Raw genomic sequence first — 25,000 nt, forward strand, 5'->3', positions numbered from 1 at the left:
TTTAAATCTCAGAAGAGAGAAGAGCACACACGTATATCAACTGTCTATCAACACTCTTTGGTAGTGGATCGCTGTGATCCCTGACAGGAAAGGCGAAGACAAAACAAAAAACCTTTCCTTTGTGGTGCATAAGAACAAGGTTTCAAAACACTCCAGCACTGCAAAAACTCATGCGAGTTTCTTGTGGAGAGCCTGGACCTTTGAAGACATTTTGAGGATGTCAAGCTCAAGGAACAGTTTCTGAAATACTTCAAATGTGTATTTCAGATTCAGAGGGTAACTTAAATTCACTGCATAGATGATACCCATGAGCAGAAGGCAAGCATTTGCCACACTTCTGCAGTCCTCAAGAACCTCTTTCCCCTCTACGATTACAGATACGTAGCTGGGATCTTGGTTTTCATGTGCCACGTTCGTATGGATGACAACGATCTTCATGATATGTTGACAGCAGTCCTCTTTGACTGCTTCTTGACTTACATCCTGTGAAAACACATACAGCCACAATTAGAAATCAAAACCTGAGAGACTAGATATAAAAGTACACTTTGTGAAAGAGAGGTTGAATGACATGAAACAGTTAAAAAATGCCTGGATTGTTGAGGAGGGTGTGTCTGCAAACCCTGATACTGCAGATTCAGACTTGCAGTTCTGGACACCTTGTTTTTCACGAGAAACAAGACTACAGCCAGATGACCAGAGGTGAGAGTGTGGACCAAGGCTGCACACCTAACACATTTTTCAGCTCATATGGTTTCTGTTCATATGTTTGTATTCACTGTCAGATGCAGTATCAGTCAAAAATGGTACACACTGCCATTAATATTGTATTGTAATTTACTATGTTGTTTGAGCCTTTGGCTCAAGTCATCACTGTAAATGAGAACTAGTTCTCAATTGATTTACCTGGTTAAATAAAGATTAATAATTGCTGGTTCACGTTTTTGCCCCTATTTATTATCAGAAACAAGTTTTACCCCAAAAAATAACAAGTGAATATCAGATTATAAGGCCGGAAAACCTTTATGGTCATCCAAAAATCATAAAATTTACCCGGTAGTCTTTGATCAGCTCCTCTACAGACTCTCCAAGGAACTCAAGTAAGCAACGGATGATGATGTCTCTTCTGCCTTCGATATGTTGCTGTTAAAAAATACGAGAAAATTCTTACAGAGAACACCACATATCAACACATACAAATGTAAAGAGAAAGTTACCCACAGGGAATGTAAGCTTGCAACTGTGTTCCACGTGGGCAAGAGTATTAGAAGTGTGTAACTTAAATGTATATCTTAATGGTAATGGTGTCTGTTGAGAAAATGTGCTCCATCCAGGGCTGCTGTATCAAACTGCAGCCCCTTCTGATTGTCTCTGTCTGAAAATTTTGTATTGGAGTCTAGGAGCAGCAGGAATGAATCTCGCCACACTCAGCGACTCACTGTGAAAAATAAATTTCTTTGCTTTTTTAAGCACATATTATGACAGAGGACAATTTTGTCTATATTTCTGTGAGAAATCATGCATGATATTGTAGCCACAGTGATTAAGTGAAAAGTTTGAGGCCAACCGAGATGCTGATCAAAATAAAACATCAGCAATACATTCTCAGTGTGACGTCCACATTAGATTAATTAAAATATTTACCTCACTCAGCGAGTCCAACATTGGTCTAATCTTCGTTCCTGCAATCCCGCCCTTCTTCCGAAATATCTCCACAAGTTTGGTGGTGTGCCTGTCTAGTTTGGACAAAAATGTTCGCTCCAGATGAACTGTGGTTATTCTTTTGAACTCTTCTTTGATCTGAAACGAGAGATATAAACACAAAATCATATCAAGATGACTCAACAGACCTCAGGTACACTTTGCAGTGTAATGTACAGTAATTGAAAGAAAGAACTAGTTACCTGAGTTTCAGTGAAGAGAGAAGGCCATCGTTCCATGAGGTCCTGAACTGTTGGGCAGTGATTAACAACCTCTATTCTTCGGACCGCGAAAGATTTCTCCATTTTCTCATTAATTATTTTGTCATTGTTCTTCTTCTGTATTTCTTTGAGCAAATCTAGTCTCTCCTTCTCTAAAGTTTGCTCTGTCTCACCCAATGGCAGTGGTGGAAGATAGTTCACTTCAGCTTTTTTTGGTCTTTTGAAGCCTTTGGATGAACCCTCTTCATTGGAGCGTCGTCTCTTCAGTGTGTTAACTTCCAGTTCTGGAATGGCTAGCTGGCGACCTCGTAACTTTGCCCGGTAATTGCCCATTTTATACTTGATCCTCTGCTGCCAGCCATATAAGCCATTAAAAGAACCGGGCTCTTTCAGGCACGGGTACTTTTCTACCAAGGCTTCAGCTACAGCTAAAATCTGGAGACCAGTAGGGTATGCTGTGAAGCAAAATATTGTCTCTGATAGCTTCTCAAGTATGCTACTTATTATTCTTGGGTTGTTCAACAGTGTGCCTTCTTTTTCATATGCCTGGTTTCCAGCTTCCAGTACAAGGTCTACATCATAAGAAAAGCATGGCACTTCAAACTTATTTGGCCATGGCTTAGACCTGTAAGATGTTCCACTTTCATCTTCGGGAGAAAGCGGGATTGTGTCCTGAGATCCAGATGAGCGGCAAGAGCTTGCATCAGAAGATTGTGGTACGGGTTCTATGTCTGACAAGTCCACAGGACTGAGAGTTAAGACTACTGGTTCAGTCATTACAAGTTTGAGGGTAGCCTTATCTTGTACTTCCTCAATTGAGGTCAAAGTAAAAAACTGGCCATCAAAATCCATGTCCTGATACATTACAGTGAATGATCCTGCAATGTTAAATGTCTCTTGAATAACATCAGTGAGGTCCTGAATTGTGCCCGGGATGCCTGAAGGCAGTAGTAGTTTGCGGATGTCATCCTCGCCAAAGATGATCCGCAATCTCACTGGGGTTGCCATCTCAACAGGAAGAAGGTGCTTCAAAAAAACTGTGAAAAAAGACAGAGACATTAATTAATTAATTGCACTGAGATTACTTCAGTGCACATTGCACAGTGCTCATCCTTAAGAGCAACTATCCAACATTTTAAAAATATTTTGAAATAAGTTTTCTGTACGCAAATATCCAATCTTAAATGTTACTCCCACTTAGTTATTTAGCATACTTATTACAGTCCAGGGAATAAAGTTAAACAGTTTTATTACAGTGGCTCTGCTTGACAGGTTTAGGCCTACCTTGATTAAAAAGGAGTAATTGTGAAGGTTAACTAACATGACTTGTGAGAGGCTCTCTGTCTCCCACCTGTTGTCGCAAGGCTTAAAACCAACCTGGTTGGTTTGTTTGTTTTTCCACTGGTACTCAAGCGCGACGTCCAACGCGAGAATCGAACCGGCTAATTTAAAAAACCCAGCGGTAGCAGCGCTCACTGATCTGTACTGGGACTGTTGTTCTGTCACCTGAGTTTACTGACTGCTGTGTGAGTGAGTTTGGAGCTGATGAGAGGAGAGAAAAGGAAGAGCGAGACGAGCCGGAGGAGTGATATGACGACCTCAACCCCGCTGAGGCGGAACTATGAAGACTTTATTTTATGTTAAAAATGTAAAAATAAAATTAAAAAAAAAAAAAAGTAACAAGCCTTTTGGGGAAATGTGAAGAGTGGAAAGTACCGATATTTGCAGTAAAAATTTACTGAGTAAAAATAAAAAGTTGTCAGAAAAATAAATACTCCTGAAAGTACAAAGTCTAACAATTCTAGTAACGAAGTATCTGTACTTCGTTACTTACCATCACTGGTTAAATTTCAGACAGCTGTTCAAATAACAGATGACGTAGGATTTTAAAAAAAATCAAAGTAACGTGTAATGACGCGAGTACTTGGTATCGGTATCAGTGAGTACTCAAATCAAAGTACTCGTACACTACTCGTTTTGGGGGGGTCAAAGTGGTAAAACCACGGCCTCCTTCAGGCAACAAGGACGACACGTGAGCTAGCTAACATTAGCAGGAAAGAGGGGAAAAGGAAATTAGCTAGCACCACCGTTTTCGGAGCACGGACTTGCACAAATAACGAACGTAGATAACGGAACGTACAAAGACCTAATTAAGTTAATATAATACATCCATGACAAAGACTTACCCCCGTGTTTCCATGTCGCTGAAAAATCCCAATGGCGACGGCACAAGTCATGTCCGAGGGCAGACTGAAACGGGCCTCTGACGTCACGCTCCGTGTGCAAAGAAGGTTGCCAGGTTCACTGATATTACCCAAGTACAATTTACTTGCACATATCAACTAATAAAGTTAATGCAGTAGTTTAGTGAATATTACCTGGAATAAAGGGTAAAATTTATGTGCAAAATTGAGGATACATTGTTACAAACAATCACTAAGTAACACACCACATTAAAACTGACATTTTTAAGTAAAAGCGCTGAAATGATATTTTTTTGTAGAATTATATACATAATTTAAGTAATAATTACAGGGCCAAAAATCACTTTTTTCAGTGTAGAGCAACACATAACAACACATAGAACACATAACAACACATAACAACACATAACACATAACAACACATAGAACACATAACAACACATAACAACACATAACAACACATAACAACACATAACAACACATAGCAACACATAACAACACATAACAACACATAACAACACATAGAACACATAACAACACATAACAACACATAGAACACATAACAACACATAGAACACATAACAACACATAACAACACATAGCAACACATAACAACACATAACAACACATAACGACACATAACGACACATAACAACACATAGAACACATAACAACACATAACAACACATAACAACACATAGTGGGCAGAGTAATTAACTTCCAAGTGCATACAGAGACAAAGTGCATTCAAGTGCATTCAAACGAGGTGAGATAAAACAGACTGTGTGGTCAAGACAGCTGTCAATCATCTCACTGTTTAACACTGTTCAGCATCATGATAGCAGAAGGAACAAATGAAGACCTGTATATCTATTTGTCCTGATAGAGGGCGCCCTTCACCTCCGACCTGAAGGTAACGGAAGATCTCACTTTGGCACCAGGGATGCTTCAGGATTCGGCATTTTTTGTACACTGTTCTTCTACTTGTTAATAAACTTCTTTTTTGAACACAAGTGAAGACGTGTCGGCGGTGATCCCTTCTTTTCATCAACACATCAATATACCACACCGACAGAGGAGGTACACCTGAGCCACGAGGACCAGCGGGGCTGTTGCGCAGCGACCGCAGCGCATGCAGGGCGGCGCGAGCCCCGGTAACCAGTCCAGCTTCATATGATACACTGCAGTAGAAATACTTTATTTAGTTACAGTAGGACAGTAAGAGCACTCTCTGTACTTATAGTAACACAGTAAAAATACTTGATGTATTTACAGTAAAACAATAAAAATACTTCCTGTAGATACAGTATCAGAGTTTAAGTACTTCTCGAGTAAATACTTGTACTCTACAGTAAAAGTACTTAGTTAGGAGTTAGTGGAGTAAAAGTACTTCCTGTACTTGAGTGACAGGTGAAGCTCATTGTTCCTGTTTGACTCAACACCTTTACCTGTGACTGGATTTTTTTTTTTTTTTTAATTAAACATTTATATATACAAACATAACAAATATTCAAACAATAAACATACAATGAACAGACAAACAAAAATATATACATATATACACTGAAAGGGGTACCAACACTATATTATATATTGTTAAATAGTTGTTTGCAATAATTTATAATATTCTAAGGTTTTTATAGCTTTTCTGTCTTTCATATTTTGTAATAGCTGCATATAATATCTGATTTCTATTTTAAACTCATAAAAATATGTTTTTTTGGGTGACTTTACATTAATTTACATTTATGGATATAATATTTTCCTTGTAAAATAAAAAGATTCAACAAAAACAATTCCTTTCCCTTAAGTTTTTTTTCATCATAAGTAAGAATTATATCTTTTTTTTTTTTAGTTTAATCTTGATGCCTGTCAAACATTTAAACATGTTTTCTAGTTCTATCCAAAACAAATGGGTATAACGACATTTCAAACAAAAGATGACAAATATTTTCCTCCTCCTGTTCACAAAAAGTACAGTGGATATTAATATGTTTAAATTTAGAGATGGCCTGATTAACAGGGTAAATTGAGTGTATAATTTTAAAAGAAACTTCCTTAATTTTGTTTGTGACACAGTATTTGTTACTTGAAGTCCATACTGAGTTCCAGTTTATATCTATGTCCACAAATTTTGAGTTCCACAACAGTTTAGCTGCTGGGGTATTAATTTCTTGGTAAAGTTTCCTCAAATGTCTATTAATGCATTTTTTATCTGTTTAATCAATACCATCTAACATAATTTTTTCTTCAAAATGTACATTTCGCTGTGGTCTATTATCACCTCTTAATAACATCAACAGTCCCGCAGGTATAGTGACAAATATTATGGCAAACTCTTTAGGTGTAATTGGGAATACGTACTTACTTAAGAACTCAGTATAATTGTACAAATGTCCATTTTCATTCAACAACTGTGTCACAAACATGATATTTTGATCAAACCATCTCTTAAAAAACAAAGATTTATTCTTATATCAAATATTTTGATTATTCCAAATCAGACATTTGTGTTTTAATACCCAGATATCATACAACATCTTTAATACAGATACCTTCTATTTCTGTCAGGTTATTCGGTTTGTCTTTTAAAGCAAAAAGATCACATTTATTAATATTAACCTTCAAGCCTGACACCAAAGAAAATGCATCGAGACAGTCAATTGCTTTTGTAACCTCATTTTCATTCTTTAAAAAAATTGTGTCGTCGGCTAGTTGACAGCATTTCAATTGACTTTCTGCAAGTTGAATGCCTCTAAAATAATCTTTATTAATATGAAGTGCCATTGTTTGCATGATTAGTAGAAATAAAAAAGGTGCAATCGGGTCTCCTTGTTTAACCCCTCTGTCTATATTAAAGCTACGGGTGGTTCCATTTAACAGCTTCACTGAACTGCTACACCTTCTATATAATGTCTGAATTGCAGATTTAAAATAAGAGCCAAAACCAAAAAAGTCCAAAGTGTTAAACAAAAAAGAATGTTCTATGGTATCAAAGGCTTTATAGTAATCTATGAATAGTATAAAGCTGTTGTCATCAATAAATTCATGGTAGTCAATTAAATCAAGAATTAAACGAACATTATTACTTATATGTATACCACTCATAAAACCAGACTGGCAATCATCAATAATTGTTTGAAGACAAGGTTTAAGTCTTTGAGCAAAAATAAGTGATAATAACTTAACATCATTATTAATTAAAGTGATTGGCCTCCAATTGTCAATACTCATTGGGTCTTTCCCAGGCTTGGGAATTAATGTAATGAGGCCTTGAGACATGGATGAGGGTAGTTTCCTCATAGACAAAGCTTCCTTTTAAACATTAAACAAAAATTCTGAAACCTCTTCCTTGAAAGTTTTATAAAACTCACTCGTTAAACCATCATTCCCAGGGGACTTATTATCTTTTAACTTAGAAATACATGAATTGATCTCTTCTTGGGTAATGTCCTGATCACATATATTTTTCTGTTCTTCATCTATTTACATCCCCATCTATAGAACTAAAAAAAGAAAACAAATCACATAAATCAACTTTTTTCTTGTACAAGTTTTCATAAAAATTCTTAACAAAATTAGATATATCAATGGCATTGTCTGTAATCTGGCCATTGATATTTAATTTCATTATTGATGAGGTTTCTGCATTTCTTTTTTCCAAATTGAAAAAATATTTTGTGTTCTTTTCACCTTCCTCCATCCATTTTCTTCTAGATCTTACAAAGGCCCCTCTTGCTTTATCTTCATAGATCCAATCTAGTTGTAATTGTAATGTAATCAGATTATCTTTATCTTGTTCGTTTGGGTTTGGATTTTCATATATCATAATTATCTTTTTTATTATATTATCCTCCATTATCCATTTGTTTTTTGTCATTTCTTTACCTCTGTGGGATGCTAGTCTTCTAATTTGATATTTTAAGAACTCCCATTGCTCTCCAAAAGAGTTCAGTGCTTTTGCCTTTCTCCAGCTTTCATTAATAGTTAACTTTGCCAAATTTAGAAATTGTTTAACTTCTTAGAGAGTATTATTTAATTTCCAATAACTTGTTTAATCCTTTGATCATGATCTGTAGTGTTATTAAGATTAACTGAAATATATATCAATTTATGATCTGTAAGTACAGAAGGTTCAATCATCCATGACTTCTTTCTCCATAACTGTCGATATCAACCAAAAATCTATTCTTGACTGTTTACTCAAGTCTTTTGTTTGCCATGTAAACTGACTCTTATCAAGATTTCTATACCTCCATATATCAAAACAATTTAAATTAAAACACAATTGATTCTGCAGTTTTATCAACTCTCACCGGACGTGGTGGCAAACAATCCAAAAGTGGATCTTTAATGGAGTTCCAATCTCCTCCAAGGATTAGTTTCGCACTGGGGAATAGCATTAAAAATGAACAAATTTCTTCATCCATTTCTTCAAATAAAACTTGGTTTCTGAAGCTATTATTTGTACCATAAACATTACTCAGTATGAAAATGGTGTCCATAACTTTCACAGCCAAAATAATCCATCTTCCAAATACATGAATTTTATTCTTCAAAATGTTACCTTTAAATTTCCCCTTTAAAATGGCTACACCTGCTGAATTATTACTGCCATAAGACATCCAAATGTCCTCTCCCCATTGCTGCTTCCAAAATTTATAATCAGTCACTAAAGCATGGGTCTCTTGTAAAAGATAGAAATCAGCTTTAAATTTTTTACAGAAAAGAAAGACAGCTTTCCTCTTTAAATTGTCTCGGATACCCCTAACATTCAATGAGCACAATGATAGGGACAGTGTCGCTCGCCCACACACTCCAAGTGAGAGAAAAAGAAAAAGAAAAAAAGAAAAGGAAATGATTTTCACACCTAGCCTACTTTAACAGCCTACTTTAAAGTTATACCTGATCATTTATGACACGTCTTCTCTTACTTGTTGTCATCCATCATATTGCAGTTCCTTCCCGTCGATTATGGCTTTGCCCCCCCTGAAGAAAGCCTTCTTTCCCTCCTTGCGCGCTGCCTCGATGTGGGGCCACAGTTTGTTTCTAGTCTCTTTGTCCCTCGATGTCAAGTCCTCTCCGAATCTGATTTTCCTTGATGTGAGATCTGCGTTCTTGGCGTTTTTCCAAACCATTTCTCGCGTGATGATTGGTCGTATTCTATCTTCGGTTCTTCTTCCTACCCGGTGGCTGACATCGATGTGGAGATGGAGAAGATTCCCGAGTTCTGGAGCAATTGCCCGGCAGATGTCCTCCACTCGCTGCTTGACGTCTTCTCCTTCTTGCTCTGGAAGTCCGTGGAGTCTCAAGTTCCATCGTCTCTGGTAACGTTCAGCATCGTTCACCTTGTCCTCTAACTCAGATATCCTCTTTTCATGGTCAGCAGTTGCCTTCTTCACAATGGTTACATCTTTTTTCATATCCTGAATTTCTTTGAAGAGGAATTCTGCATTTTCCTTCAAAGTTGCTGCATTATGTTGAATCAGCTTCTCCAGACCATCAGGTCTTTGGTCTATTTTTTTTCCCAGCAACTTTATGATATTGTCCTGTACCTCCGCCAGCGTTGGCTCGGGTCTCACTTTCTTCGATGTGGGAGTACTCGGCATGGAGTCAGGTAGCGGCACGCATTCAGGGCTTTGAGGGCGTGCATAGGAATGTAAATCCGTATGACTGACTTCCATCTCTGCCCCAGCCGTGGGAATGTTATTACTTAGGATAGTGAAGAGGTTTCTATCCACCTTGACTGTGCGAAATCTTCCTCCTCTATCTTCTCCCAGCCATGATGGTGGCTGTCGGCGTCCCAGGTGTTGTCACTCACCAGGTTGATTGATGCTGGCAGATATTTTCTTTTTTCTTTCTTTTCCACAAGTTTGCCTTCGCTAAAAGTTGAGATATGTGTCTCCAACTTACAGATAAAGTCTTGATATTGTTTAGAGATGGTTGACACATTGAAGCTGCTGCAGCGTTTTCTGAGTCTGTGATGTCATAGATGATGTCATGTGTGATGTCACATCCTGACAGGTTCACCTGCTGCACTTTACACTTTATTTCACTCCCACAGTCTCATCAGCTGTGGAAACAGCTACAGATCAGTCACACTCCAGAGTCTCCAGTCGAAAGTCTGGACTCTTCACAAGATCATGAAGCTGCTGCAGAGATGAAGAGCTCAGGAATTTGTTTTCTCTCAGGTTCAGTTCTCTCAGGTGGGAGGGGTTGGACTTCAGAGCTGAGATCAGAGAAGAACAGCTGATGTCTGACAACCTGCAGTACACCAATCTGAATAAAGAATAAAAGAAGAAGATAAAATGATTGATGATCACCCACGGACAGGACATGAAAATTGGAAATGTTGGAACAAAAGAGCACGTTTGGTCCCTAAAATATTCACTAAGGTCAAATGAGGAAACACTACTTTTCTTGACACACACACACACACACACAGCTGCAGTGATCAGATCATTGATTATTGATCAGACTGAGTGAAATGAGCTGAAAGTGAAGAGTCATTGTCAGTGTGAGAGAAGAACAAGTGGAAACATGAGACAACAACTATTTCAAACGTCCTTCATTCATGACATCAAAGTCAATGATTCAAGTTCTGAGTGAAGATCAATCAGGTTCAGTTGTGGATCAAAGATCTAAGATCTACAACAGTAACAGTCAGAGAACTGACCTCAGAGTCTCCAGTCTACAGTCTGGACTCTCCAGAAAACCACTCAGACCCTTCACTCCTGAATCCAGAAGGTCGTTCCAGCTTAGGTCCAGTTCTCTCAGGTGGGAGGGGTTGGACTTCAGAGCTGAGCCCAGAGAAGAACAGCTGATGTCTGACAAACCGCAGTACACCAATCTGAATAAAGAATAAAAGAAGAAGATGAAATGATTGATCATTGATCAGATGTGTCCTGACACAACTGGGATCCCTTTCAGAAAGCAGGGTTGAGGTTTTGTGTTTTTGTGTGTGTTCGTGTTTGTGCTGTGTGATATGTTTTCTGTGTTTGTGTACTGCTGAGAAAAGATTATTGTATTGGGTGGGCAGAACAGCAATGGCTTTGCCAAAGCTCATGGAGATCCAAATAAAAGGACAAAGAACAAAGTGATCAGCTCTAACTAACCTCTGCTCCTCTCTCTCTCTCACTTACACACGCACGCACGCACGCACGCACGCACGCACACACACACACACACACACACACACACACACACACACACACACACATACACACACACACACACACACACACACACACACAAACACACACACACACACACACACACACACACAAACACACACAGCCCCAGTTGTGTGTCTTCTCTGTTGTAAACATTGTAATAACAGCTTGTTGTGTACAGTTAACATCCTTGTTGCTCAGGTTTGAGTGTGGATTGTGTTAAAGGTTTGTTGTGTGATGTGAGCGGTGCTCCAACATGTGATCCTGTTATTGATCTGAGTTGTGTGTTAATAACAGCAACAGCATAGATTGTGGGGAAAAGGTGTTGCACATGTTTAAGACTTGGATCTGTGTAAACCATTGTGCATCAATCTGTTTGTTGTGAGGTTTTTTTGTGATGAGCTGTCTGAGGTGCCGACCCCCCACAGCCCTGGTCTTGGTCTGTGAGCGCCTGCCTACCCTGTCCTACAGCCTCAGTATGGATCAGTAGAATTTCAGCCTCATGTCTGCAGCTCAGTATCAACACAACTTTCACATCACATTCATCTGAGCACAGAAATAAAACAGAGTCTGACCTCAGAGTCTCCAGTCTACAGTCTGGACTCTCCAGAAAACCACTCAGATCCTTCACTCCTGAATCCTGCAGCTCGTTGTTGTAGCTCAGGTCCAGGTGTCTCAGGTGGGAGGGGTTGGACTTCAGAGCTGAGCCCAGAGAAGAACAGCTGATCTCTGACAAACTGCAGTCATACAATCTGAATAAAGAATAAAAGAAGTAGATGAAATGATTGATGATTGATCAGATGTGTCCTGATTATTGCCGGGACCTTAACACGTTAATTAAGATTAATTAATTACACACAAAAAAACGCATTTTAATCGCACTTATTTTTGCACCGCAGAACGTTTATCACTGGATGAGTTTCAGGCATACCGATTATACTGGAGCACAATTATTTTACGAGTTAAAAAGCCACCGACACTGATCAAGTGCTGCCCATGGATCTGTAAAGTTTTAATAGCCTGAATGCAGCTCAAACCAACCCGGTGCCTCAGCATGGCGACCAAGCTTTGATAAACACACCGGATCCGCACTGGTTTACAGTATCCTCCCGTATTTTAGCCGGTCGCTACCGGAGCTCCATTTAGAAAAAAAAAAAAAAAATTAATTAAATTAATTATTCCCAGCCCTAGCCTTACCTTAAAGGTCCAGGGGCCTCGTGTACTAAGACTTGCGTGGATTTCCTACTGAAACATTGCTCATGCTAGAATCCAGAAACTGTTGTATGCACACAAAAAAATCTGATGTATCAAAGTGTGCGTATGCATGGATCCAAGCACTTTTCTTTTGTTCATCCCAATCAACTTGGAATTGAGCGCACATGTAGAAGTGCCGAACTCTTCCGTGTCCACGCCTCCATTTAAATATGCAAATCAATGTAAATAAGGCCTGCACCAAAGATTCCCTTCTTTTCATGGTCAGATAACATCAAAAACTGTGAGGAAGAGCAATTTAACCAAATTTGAGTTGAAGGTGCTCCTCGATAAAGTTGAGCCGCGTAAACATCTTTTTTTTTCTTTTTTGCTGTCCTCCGGCACCATCACAAAGGGGAGTGGGAGAGTGTGTGTGTGATATAATGGTGAACGTGAAGCGGACGACCACTGTCATCTCAAATGAAAGCAGACAATGTACTCGATAATTAAATTATGTGAGATGGATTTACGATTTTCATTCGCTTATTTTTATACACAGATCGCGTAGTAAATAAATTGAGCCAGGGAGGCTGTTAAAGGCACATGTCCAACTTTACGCATTTGTGTTTATTGACATTAACTCATTGAGTGCCATTGACGTCTATGGACGTCAATCAAAATCCAACGCTTGAGTGCCAATGACGTCCATAGACGTCAAATGCACTTTTCTGCAGCTGGTAAATGGGGACGCTCTCGCGCACACTGTGAGTAATTTTGGGGCTTCTGGGATACGTAGAACGAAGAAGACTGTAGATCAGAGCAAGAAGTGAAGAAGAAGGAGAAGACGAGTGCGACCGGTACGGAGATAACAAAGTTGGAAAAAGTTTCTATCAGGTAAACTGATCTAGATGATCAGCACCAAAATGCCGAAGCGAAAGCGGATCACGGAGTCAGTTTCACCAGTTGCTGTCTGAAACTGACGTGACGACGAACCGAGAGATCAGCGTGGCCGCATCCAGCAGAGAAGCTGAAGATGACATGACGTCTCCCTCCCTCCTTCAGAGACGATGCAGCAGGAGGAGAAGTAGGAGAGAGAGGGGAGGAGGTGGAGGGGGAGGGGGGCGTAGGAGAGGCTGAGGAGAGGAGAGGCTCGTACTTATATGTTAGTTGTTGTTGTTTTGTTTTTTGTTTTGTTTTGCTTTTTTTGTGTGTGTGTGTGTGTGGGGGGGGGGGGGGTAAAAAAACATGTGAAATGAATACATGTTTTTGAAGCCAAAATTAAAACGGATAAATCACTATTTTTCTTGAGAGACTCTCTTTCACAAAAATGCATTTTTCTCAGCTTTCTAGAAAAAAAGTGGTCTTTTTGGTGCAACCAGGCTCTATTCAGCTTAAGATATATCAAGAATGGAACAAGGTACAAACAAATGTTTTCTTCCCTAGTTAAATAGAGAGTCTCCTCTTTCCTTTGAGCTGTTTGGTGTTTTCAGAGTCATAGTACAAAATATTCTCTGGGTCATGACATATTACTCAAAATGCCCCAAAACGCTGGCACATGGCACTGACCATTTTATAAAAGGTCTGGCACTCAATGAGTTAAGTACTGCGTGTAGTTTAAACATTAAAAAAAAAGAGAGTCACTGACAGTGTGATATTTCGGCTGACATGCTCAGTGTGCATCGGGGGTTTATAGGACAATTACACAAATACATTTACTTTGCGCACTTACAGTGCCAGCCTATGCTGAATGAATGAATCGTGCGCTGAACCAGCCATCTCGCCACAATGTTTGTTAATGCATTTACGCATCACATATGATCTGTGCATTTTAGGGCTGACCCAAAAAAATTGAAGCTTCGAAGCTTCGTTCGTTGCCATGGTAATCGATCATGAAGTCCGTGATCTATAGTTTTTTTCTTCTTCCTTCCAGTTCTCATCGGCAATTGTTACATTAAAATGAGTAGGCTACTTGGCACCTGGCAGATTTTGGAGATATGCAGCGTTTTTTTGACATTACTTTCATTATTTCCGCTATGACCCCTCCCCCCCTGGTCGTTACGATCGTGCACCCCCCCGACCGTCAAAGCTTCAATTTTATAAAAATGCTTCCTGTTCACGCAAGCAAATCCATCCCATGAGGACGTTTTTTATGGCAACATGTGTGAAGTTGATAGCTCCGAGGAAAACTGGCTCTGGCTCCTGTCTTCCCCAGCGTGGTCAGCACCTGTAGGGATACAGGAAATCCATGGCTCCCCGCCGTGTTGCGCTCTCAGGCCGGTCGCAGCGTACTGCCCACAGTTACAAGAGAATTGCCCTCGGAAGCAAAAAGAGTCAAAATGTGCAAAAAAACCCAAAAAACCTCCGGGACTCGTGTGCACTTCGCACTGCAGCATCTGCAATATCTTAAAACTAAAGCTGATGGTATTTCCTGCACCATGCTTTTATATTCACCTATCTAATTGCAACACATGGATAGGTTAGTTGTTCATAAATGTGCCTTTGATGTGCACATTACTCTGAGGACTAATTGTTTTCACATTATTAACAGTTTCCCAGCATCACCTCTAAGTGTCGCCAAAGGAACAATAGCTGTAGAAACGTGCGTACGCCAGCTATGGAGTTGGCCACCACACTTTTCCACGGTCATTTCACTTTTGATACATCTGAACGTTGGTGTGGAAAATGACGTACGCCACTTTTTTGTGGGTACGCAACATTGATACATGAGGCCCCAGACCTGATCCAGGACCACACACACACACACACACACACACACACACACACACACACACACACACACACACACACACACACACAGCTGAAGTGACCATATCATTGATTATTGATCAGACTGAGTGAAATGAGCTGAAAGGGAAGAGTCACTAGGTGCGTTTCCATTACCCCTTGAAATGCGCAAAACCTAAATATCGAAATTAAAAACTGGTAATGGAAACACCTACATTTCGAAAAAACTCTCAAATATCGCAAAAAAGTTTTTGCGCTCTCATGAGGTGGTTTTTGAGACGTATCGATACAAACGTGTATCGCAAAAGTGTAATGGAAACACTTTTTTCGCTTTTCTACACGTCACCGGCGTCACCGGAGTTGTGTGTGTCCACGCTGTGTTGGTTTATGTAACTTGAGGGGACAAATGAACCACATGTTTATTGTCATGCATTGCTGACCTGGGCATCGTTTCTCATTAAATTAGAAAAACCTTTCCTATCATTCCCCTTTTCCGTGCATGGTTGAAGGAGACTGGCTCGCATCCACGTTCCCACTCCCTCCTGCGCCGACATGTCACCTTAAGTCACATAAACCAGTACGGGTGTGTGGACACACACACAACCATCAGCGCCTCATCACCGCTGGTGTTTAAAAAGCCGTTCTTTCTGCAGTAAAGCGCACATCCGCCGTGTTGGTAAACAAATAGTCCCTCTACATCAACGGAGGCAACCGTGCTTGAGCAGCTTGGGTTGGAGGTGGTGTGAGTGCGGGCCAGCGGGGACAGAGGAGGGGGCATTAGAGCTTCAGCACGGTACAACTGGCCCGTGTGAGTGCGTCCTTATTTGTGGCCGCTGCAGCGCCACACGGGCTTTGCCTTTCAGTAATCAAGCGCTGTTTTTGTCTTTGTTAAAAACAATAACAGCAACAGCTGTAGGCAGCTGAGATCGCTGTGCCGTCACCATAGAAACGCAAGACGCATCACGGCTCATTCGCAAAATACCTTTCAATGGAAACACCCGCAAATAGCAATTGCACTTTTTCGAAGTTTCAGAAATATCGCTTTTATTTTGCGAAAATCTGTAATGGAAACGCAGCTACTGTCAGTGTGAGAGAAGAACAAGTGGAAACATGAGACAACAACTATTTCAAACGTCCTTCATTCATGACATCAAAGTCAATGATTCAAGTTCTGAGTGAAGATCAATCAGGTTCAGTTGTGGATCAAAGATCTAAGATCTACAACAGTAACAGTCAGTGAACTGACCTCAGAGTCTCCAGTCTACAGTCTGGACTCTCCAGAAAACCACTCAGACCCTTCACTCCTGAATCCTGCAGCTTGTCGTTGAGACTCAGGTCCAGTTCTCTGAGGTGGGAGGGGTTGGACTTCAGAGCTGAGCCAAGAGAAGAACAGCTGATCTTTGACAAACTGCAGTTCCACAATCTGAATAAAGAATAAAAGCAGTGAGTTGAGGACAAAGGTCCTTGTTGACAGCGTTCAGTGTCTCATCATCTGTTCAGAGCTGAAGAAGCTTCAGGTCCAGAGGCTGTGGACACAGTCACAATGGCTCAGGAGAAACTGTCCACTGTGTGAAGCTGACCTCTGACCCCTCACTGACAGTGGAGTCATCTGACCAGAGGCTGCTTCACAGACACTGTGGACAGGAAGTAAACTCCTTTAATGTCATGTGACCATGAGCTGAAGCTTCCTTCCTGTGGAGCCCTGCGTTGATGTTCATGAGCCTCAGTGTCTCCACAGTGGGATCATCAAACCAACACTGTTCTCTGAGCTACAGGACTTTAACCTGACCTCTCACACTGGGAAGCTGCTTTGACCTTTGACCCTGAACCAAGCAAAGAGGGAAAACTCACATCTACATCACATCTGCTCAGCTTCAGCTCCAGCTGTTCTGTTAGCAGCTTCATCTGAGAGCCAGCTCATCATCATCATCATCATCATCATACTGACCTCTGACCCTTCACCTTCTACTAGCTGCAGTAACATGGAGTCACAATCAGTCGCTGCTTCAAACTGAACTTCACACATTTGAACTGAACACAGACAAAAGTCCAACAGGTCCAGTCAGTGAACTCACCTCAGAGTCTCCAGTCTACAGTTTGGACTCTCCAGTCCAGCACACAGAACCTTCACTGATGAATCATTCAGGATGTTTCTACTCAGGTCACTCAGGATGTTTCTACTCAGGTCCAGTTCTGTCAGGTGGGAGGGGTTGGACTTCAGAGCTGAGGCCACGACTTCACAGTGACTCTCTGAGAGTTCACAAACACCAAGCCTGCACACTCTATATTATCACTGATGTAGGTAAGTCAAACTAAAAATAATGAGAAAAAAAGAAAAACTCTGTTGATCTGAACTACTGATCAATAATTATATTGATCATTTCTGGACTCACAGAGCCTTCCTGCAGTTCCTCACAGCTGGGATCAGTCTCCATCGTCCCTGAGTTGATGTGTTGTACTTCTTCAGGTCCAACTCGTCCAGAACCTGCTCTGACATCTGCAGCGTGTAGGCCAGAGCTGAACACTGGATCTCAGAGAGTTTCTCTGATCTGTTCTCTGACTTGAGGAACTGTTGGATCTGCTGATGAACTGACTGGTCCTTCATCTCCGTCAGACAGTGGAAGATGTTGATGTTTCTGTCAGGAGAGATTTCATAAGTCTTCATCTCCTTCAGGTTGTTGATGGTTCTCTGGATGGTTTCTGGACTGTTGTCTGTCTGACCCAGCAGACCTCCTAACAGCCTCTGGTTGGACTCCAGAGAGAGGCCATGAAGGAAGCGAACAAACAGGTCCAGGTGACCATTTCTACTGCGGAGGGATTTCTGCATGGTTCCCTGCAGGAAAACATCCAGGATTAAAATAAAATGTTGTTTACCAAGGAACTTCTTGAGGACCTGTGTGTCCCTGTTGGTGAAACAGTGGAACATGTAGACTGCAGCCAGAAACTCCTGAACACTCAGATGAACAAAGCAGTAGACTGTTTTCTGGAAGATCACACTTTCTCTTTTGAAGATCTCAGTACAGAGTCCTGAGTTCACCATGGCCTCTGTGACATCCAGACCACACTGCTCCAGGTCTTCTTGGTAGAACATGATGTTTCCTTCCTCCAGCTGTTCAAACGCCAGCCTCCCCAGCTTCAGAAGAACTTCCCTGTCGGCCTCCGTCAGCTCCGGTGGACTCGTCTCATGTCCTTCACCGTACTTGTTCTTCTTCCTCTTTGTCTGGACCAGCAGGAAGTGTGAGAACAGGTCAGTCGTGGTCTTGGGCAGCTCTCCTCTCTGGTCTGTGGTCAACATGTGCTCCAGAACTGTAGCACTGATCCAGCAGAAGACTGGGACTTGACACATGATGTGGAGGGTCCTGGACGTCTTGATGTGTGAGATGATTCTTCTGGACAGATCTTCATCACTGGACCTCCTCCTGAAGTACTCCTCCATCTGGGCGTCAGTGAAGCCTCGGACCTCCGTTACCCTGTCAACACATGTAGGAGGGATCTGATTGGCTGCTGCAGGTCTGGAGGTGATCCAGACCAGAGCCGAGGGAAGCAGATTCCCCTGGATGAGGTTTGTCAGCAGCACGTTGACTGATGACGTCTGTGTGACATCAGACACAACCTCCCTGTTGTTGAAGTCCAGTGACAGTCGGCTTTCATCCAGGCCGTCAAAGATGAAGAGAAGTTTACAGACAGCCAGCTGCTCTGCTGTGACCTTCTGTAATGTTGGATGGAAAACATGGAGCAGCCCGAGAAGACTCAACCGCTGATCTCTGATCAGGTTCAGCTCCCTGAACGAAAGCAGAACCAGCAGACTGACATCTTGGTTCTCCAAGCCCTCGGCCCAGTCCAGAGTGAACTTCTGCACCGAGAAGGTTTTTCCAACGCCAGCGACGCCGTTGGTCAGAACCACTCTGATGGGTCTCTGTTGGACAGGTGAGACCGTAGAGACGTCCTCTCTCTGTTGGACAGGTGAGACTGTAGAGACGTCCTCTCTCTGTTGGACAGGTGAGACCGTAGAGACGTCCTCTCTCTGTTGGACAGGTAAGTCTTTAAAGATGTCGTTGCACTTGATTGGAGTGTCATGGAGGGTCTTCTTCTTGGACGTTGTCTCCAGCTGTCTCACCTCATGTTGGGTATTAACCTCTTCACTCTGTCCCTCTGTGATGTAGAGCTCAGTGTAGATCCTGTTGAGGAGGGTTCCACTTCCTGTTCCACTTCCTGTTCCCTCAGTTCCTTCAGTCACTCGTTCACATTTGCTCCTCAGACTGATCTTATGTTGATCTAAAACCTCCTGCAGACCACGATCTGCTGAGAGAGAAGAGACAGAGTCAGACTGAAGACAGAGAGTCTGACAATCTGATCAGATTATTTTCATCAGTTACAGAAAAACTACAGACAACAAAGAGAAGGTTTGAATCATCATCTTAAATGTCAGTGCTGTGTGATGGAACAATGACTCTGGAGAAAACAACTGGTCCTGGTTTCACAAATGACCACATCAGAAGACAGATGTTCAGTCTCACTTTGTATACAGCTGCTCTGATTGGCTGTCTGCAGCTCACCTCTGGTTCTGGGTCTTTGTCCACACTGGGGACAGGAGGGGGGTCCTGAAGAACCAGACTGGTCCCAGTCTGAGGTGAAGCACTGTCTGCAGAGGAGCAGAGAGAGAGAAAGTAGAGGAAGATGAGTGTAGAGAGACGAGCTGAATGAAGACCTGGTCCTGAACTCTCTGTTTATCTGTTGACCTTAAATCTGGACTCTAAAACAAACTCACTGTTAGTTTGAGTCTCTTCAGTTCTGAGTCGTCTCGTCTGGCTTTTACTCCAAATGTGTGAAATGATTGAGAAGCTGTTGGTGGTGTTTTCCTCTTTCAGACACTGATCATGTGTGTGATGTTGGTTCTGGAATGAGTCCTGTCAGCTCTTTTACTAATGAGCTCCTCATTCAGACGCTGCTGTGTGGCTCTAATGAACCTGTGTTGGAGCTCTGATCCAGTGTGAGGAGACTGAAGCTGACAACAGAAGCTTCAGCAGCTCCACCTGAGCTTCACTACATGTTGTGGAGAAGCTCAGACAGTCACAGACAGGAAACAGGAAACACTGATCACTCCTGTCTGGTTCCTGACTTTTCAAAATAAAAGCCTGTGTGTGTCAGCTGCTTTAATCTCTACTGTGACTTCAGTTTAAAGGCTCAGACGTGTGGATCATTAAAGTGTTGGTGCAGCAACGTTCACACTGACTGAGGGTGATGACACAGTAACATGAGGACGCTGTGCTTCATCAGTCTGATGGACAGAGTGTGTGTGCATGTTTCTGTCTCTGAGGTTTGTTGTGAACCTTCAGAGTCTGATGGATCTGGTTCCTGGTTTCTCTCTGTTTCCTTCACATGAGTCTAATGACTGAATCATCTTCAGCTCAGTTTACAGTAGAAACCGTCTCTTACCGGGACTCTGGAGGTCCAGGTTCAGGTCCAGAACTGAAGACTGGAGGAAGCTCTTTGGACCAGTCACTCTTCATGGACAGACAGATGGATCCTGGAGACTCTGCTCTCAGTCTGTGGTTCTGACCTCTGCAAACACAAACATGTTTTTATTCACATCACATTGATCACTGATCAGTGGACACACACAAACCAGGAAGTCATTTCCTGTTCGGTAATGTCACACACATGCTTGTAATGCTATCTTTGTGAGGACACTCATTGACATAATGTATTCTATAGCCCCTTACCCTAACCTTAAAGGGGTAGTTCAACATTTTGGCAAGTTGGCCCATTGCCATAATCACTATAGTCATAGCAGGAGGTTCAATACCTTTAATTGTCGATGTTAGCTATTTTAGAACGGCGGAGCGGAGCAGCAGGCTGCTCAGGGCTACGCTATGGAGGCTAAGGGAATTTCTTGGTTTCCCTCATCAAACTCATCAAATACACAATCAAACAACTCCAAAACGCTGTTGTGTCCATTATTATCTCATAACGTGGTGATTATGCAGGTCACAACCTGTCCACAAAAGCGTTTTGGAGTTTTGGGATTTTGTATTTGATGAGTTTGATGAGGGAAACCAAGAAATTCCCTTAGCCTCCATAGCGTAGCCCTGAGCAGCCTGCTGCTCCGCTCCGCCGTTCTAAAAATAGCTTGCACTGACAATTAAAGGTAACGAACCTACTGCTATGACTATAGGGATTATGGCAATGGGCCAATTTGCCAAGATGTTGAACTATCCCTTTAACCATTACTCTTAACAAAATTTAACACTAATTATAACCTAAAGTCTTAACCCTTTTTAGATTTTTATTTATTTGCACAATTTGACAAAAGAAGAAAAAACAGCATAAAAACAGCAAACCAGTTGTGCAGGTGAGATTAAAGAAACCCAGATGGGCTTATAAGAGAAATCTCACCTCATAAAAACAAAAAATAAGAGACCACAATAATAAACAAAACAAGCAAAACATAAAAAGTATAAAATCAGAAAACAAAAGTAATTACAAAAATCACAATATAGAACATAACTAAATTAATGTGAGTGTGTATATACCCTCAAACAGCCCTTGGAAAAAGTGAGGACCGGCCAAAATGTCCTCACTTCCCAGAAATGTCCTCACTCTCTTGGTTAAAAACTCTCGAAGGTCCTCACAACGTAGTAAGTACAGGTACACACACACACACACTCAGGTTCAGGTTTTTTATCTGGTCTCTTACTGTGGCTCTGAAGGTCCAGTTCCAGCTTCAGAACTGAGGTCTGGAGGAAGCTCTCTGGACCAGTCACTCTTTAGAGACAGACAGACGGATCCTGGAGACTTTGATCTGTCCTCCTGTTTCTCCGCATTAACACTCATCTTCAGGACTTCAGTCAGTCACCAATAACACACACACACACACACACACACACACACACATACACACACAGAATCAAGACACACCCAAATCCACCGAGGACAAACTATAATCACTTCCTTGTTTGATCCAGTTGTTGACCTCCACCAGTCATAGTACTTTGACCATAGATATAAACGCTTAGAAGCTGCCTCTGATGCTGCTGTCCATTGGAATGATGCGACAACGCGGCCGCCATCTTGGGCAGGGGGAAGCTGTGTCTACTTACTGCATTAGTCAACAGAGGCAGAGGTCTATCAACCATTAAAATCACCAATTTTCAAGCCGTTTGGTTTATTATCAGTGTCAGACATATATTTATGATACAACATAGATTGTTTACTTTTTAAATCTATGTATCTTTTATATATCGTACATACACTTAGATACTCAGAGACACACCAACATGCATACATACACTGAAATTTGTTCTACAAGTGTCTGACCAGGTCTGACTGCTTGTCAAAGTTATTATGTCTATGATCAGAAACCCCTGACCCAAGATGGCGGCTGTGTTGACGCGCCTGACAAGCCCAAATGCGGCATCTACGTATCTATGACTTTGACATTAAATCCATGTTTATCCAGTCACCGTGACCTTTGACCTTTGATGTTTGTTCTGAGTTTGAAAAAGTTGTGTGGAGGTGAATCTGAGACAATGTGCTGACGTATGTACGGACTACGTCTGACTCTTCTTCCCTCCACAGTCCACACAGACACACTGACTCTCACACTCTGACACAACAACACCAATATATAATAATAATAATAATAATAATAATGTTGTGTTGACACTCACTCGTCTCAGAATTCAGTTTCTCTCCTTCTGCTCCGTTCACTCTAACATGGCGTCTGAACACCTTTACCTTTACCTCCTCCCTCTGCTCTGCAGTTACAATCATTTATTGTTCAGTTTAAAGTTCATCTCATGGACTTTAAACTGAACAATAAATTATAATGAGGAAGTCTCTTTCTACAGTAGAGTGGCGCCACCTGCTGGGTAACTCCTGGTATTACACCTGTATGGACAGGTGAACTCTGACACCATGAATAAACAGTGAGCTGAGATCCAGCTGTGGTAGAAGAGCTGCTGAGAGATTTAAAGACACTCCACTACAAGTTACAGCTCAGTCTGTTCTCTGTCTTATTCATCACACATGTTGTCATCAACTCATTTGTGTCTCAGTGTTGTAACTTAACTCGCCCCGGTCTGGCAACACGACCATATATGGAAAACACAACCACAACTAAATGTAAGTCCACACAGAAACCAGGAGGATACAAGGAGAATCATGATGAACTCCTTTTAGAAATGCACTCATTGACATAATGTGTTCCCTAGCCCCTTACCCTAACCTTAACCATTACTCTGAACCTAATTTAAACCTAATTATAACCTAAAGTCTTAACCCTCAAACAGCCCTTGGAAAAAGTGAGGACCGGCCAAAATGTCCTCACTCACAAAAATGTCCTCACTCTGTTGGTTAAAAACTCTCAACGGTCCTCACAATGTAGTAAATACAAGAACACACACACACACACACACACACACACACACACACACACACACACACACACACACACACACACACACACACACACACACACACACACACACACACACACACATCTTACAGGTGTTTTTCTGTGGGGAACAGAAGCTGATTGTGCTGAGTTCATCTCTGACTCTGGGATTAGAAAGAATAAATTATCATGTGTAACAAGTGGGCGTGTCACTGGTGGCCAATCACATTATCAGCATTATTTTCATCTCTCTCTCTGATTGGTTCAGGACGGCTACTTGCTACAGTGGACCTGATGTGTTCAGAGGAGGAAGAGGAGGAGGAGGAGGAGGAGTTTCTAATCTTGAGTGAAGCTTGACAGTGATTTTAAACTAGACCAACAGATCAACTCTGTCGTCAAAACCAGTTTTTGAGTCCTGGTCCTGGTCCTGGTCCTGGTTCTGGTCCTGGTCCTGGTTCTGGTCCTGGTCCTGGTCCTGGTCCTGGTCCTGGTCCTGGTCCTGGTCCTGGTCCTGGTTCTGGTTCTGGTCCTGGTCCTGGTCCTGGTCCTGGTCCTGGTCCTGGTCCTGGTCTCCGTGGTCACCTCCCTCATAGGTGAAGCAGCAGCAGCAACGAGCATCAGGCTGAGCAGCAGAAACAGGATGGAAGGTCTGGGGTCGACTGATGCCTCATTCATGTTCAGGGGTTCAGTCGCCACTCGGCTAAAGGTGCAGTTCACGTATTACAGAACGGTCTCTGACCTGGAGGAGTTTTGCTGCGTTCATAACAACTCGGAGGTCAGGATTCCCAACTCGGAAATTTCCGACTTCCGACATCATTAAAACCTCAACAAATAACTTAAAATGTCTAAATTCTAACCGTTTAAGTCGAGGGCCGCCATGTTTTGATGTTGTTGTGACGTCAAGTCGGAAAGTCGGAGCTCTGATATGATACCAGAGTTCCCGACCTGTAATTTCCGAGTTCGACGCCGTTCAATTCATTTTTTACAACTCTGAGCTATTTTTTTTCCGACTTCCGAGTTGTCTTAAACGCAGCATTAGTGTGTGTGTGTGTGTGTTTGTGTGTGTGTGTGTGTGTGTGTGTGTGTGTGTGTGTGTGTGTGTGTGTGTGTGTGTGTGTGTGTGTGTGTGTGTGTGTTGTGTGTGTGTGTGTGTGTGTGTGTGTGGGGTGTTTTATGTTGTGTAGTCGACCAGTCTCTGCTCCTCAGTCTCTGAAACACTGAATGTTTGTTCATGTTGCTGCTGTTGATCTGTATGTGGCTGATTTGATGCTTCTGCTTTTATGGAGGTGAAGTATTTGATGAATTAAAGGGAAAGTAAAAGGTCAAAGGTCTCTCTTCTCTCCTCCCCCTCTCGCTTCCTCCCTCCCCCCT

At 41.8% G+C, this 25,000-nt stretch overlaps 4 protein-coding genes across 5 annotated transcripts in view; all 4 read right to left on the reverse strand.

The window, feature by feature from the left end:
- Positions 1-4,183, reverse strand: part of LOC146986547 (uncharacterized) — a 4,933-nt gene extending 750 nt beyond the window's left edge. Inside the window, exons 1-4 of one of the 2 annotated variants that reach the window (XM_085780636.1) lie at positions 1,905-2,954; positions 1,645-1,800; positions 1,054-1,143; positions 1-483 (exon numbers count right to left, since the gene is read on the reverse strand). The exon at positions 1-483 is cut by the window's left edge and continues 750 nt beyond it. In XM_085780636.1, the coding sequence (XP_085636762.1) occupies positions 169-483; positions 1,054-1,143; positions 1,645-1,800; positions 1,905-2,930 (1,587 nt within the window). In that variant the 5' untranslated portion in view covers positions 2,931-2,954 and the 3' untranslated portion in view covers positions 1-168. Of the gene's footprint in view, positions 484-1,053; positions 1,144-1,644; positions 1,801-1,904; positions 2,955-4,108 lie in introns of those variants that run through there. The other variant, XR_015036077.1, reaches the window with a different exon arrangement.
- The window catches only part of LOC146986534 (uncharacterized), a 1,046,957-nt gene that overhangs the window by 557,572 nt on the left and 464,385 nt on the right, over positions 1-25,000 (reverse strand). The window lies entirely within an intron of this gene.
- The window catches only part of LOC146986548 (NACHT, LRR and PYD domains-containing protein 14-like), a 38,704-nt gene continuing 22,770 nt past the window's right edge, over positions 9,067-25,000 (reverse strand). Inside the window, exons 12-16 of the mRNA XM_085780388.1 lie at positions 17,310-17,381; positions 16,481-16,657; positions 11,874-12,050; positions 10,803-10,976; positions 9,067-9,763 (exon numbers count right to left, since the gene is read on the reverse strand). Of these exons, the coding sequence (XP_085636514.1) occupies positions 9,067-9,763; positions 10,803-10,976; positions 11,874-12,050; positions 16,481-16,657; positions 17,310-17,381 (1,297 nt within the window). The remainder of the gene's footprint in view (positions 9,764-10,802; positions 10,977-11,873; positions 12,051-16,480; positions 16,658-17,309; positions 17,382-25,000) is intronic.
- LOC146986549 (protein NLRC3-like) lies at positions 17,624-22,304 on the reverse strand. The gene is made up of 2 exons (XM_085780390.1): positions 22,226-22,304; positions 17,624-19,533 (listed from the first exon to the last, which is right to left on the reverse strand). Exons 1-2 carry the CDS (start codon positions 22,302-22,304, stop codon positions 17,624-17,626), a joined length of 1,989 nt encoding a protein of 662 aa, XP_085636516.1.

Source organism: Trachurus japonicus, chromosome 6 (genome assembly GCF_045865225.1).
Source record: "Trachurus japonicus isolate A0001 chromosome 6, Traja_1.0".
NCBI classification, from domain to species: domain Eukaryota; kingdom Metazoa; phylum Chordata; class Actinopteri; order Carangiformes; family Carangidae; genus Trachurus; species Trachurus japonicus.

Bases quoted from the DNA above. Each gene is read 5' to 3' on its own strand.
- LOC146986549 (XM_085780390.1), bottom strand. From the start codon at position 22,304: ATGGCGGCCGCGTTGTCGCATCATTCCAATGGACAGCAGCATCAGAGG. The intron at 19,534-22,225 runs GTACTATGACTG...CTCTCTCAGCAG, and splicing joins CGTTTATATCTATGGTCAAA to ATCGTGGTCTGCAGGAGGTT.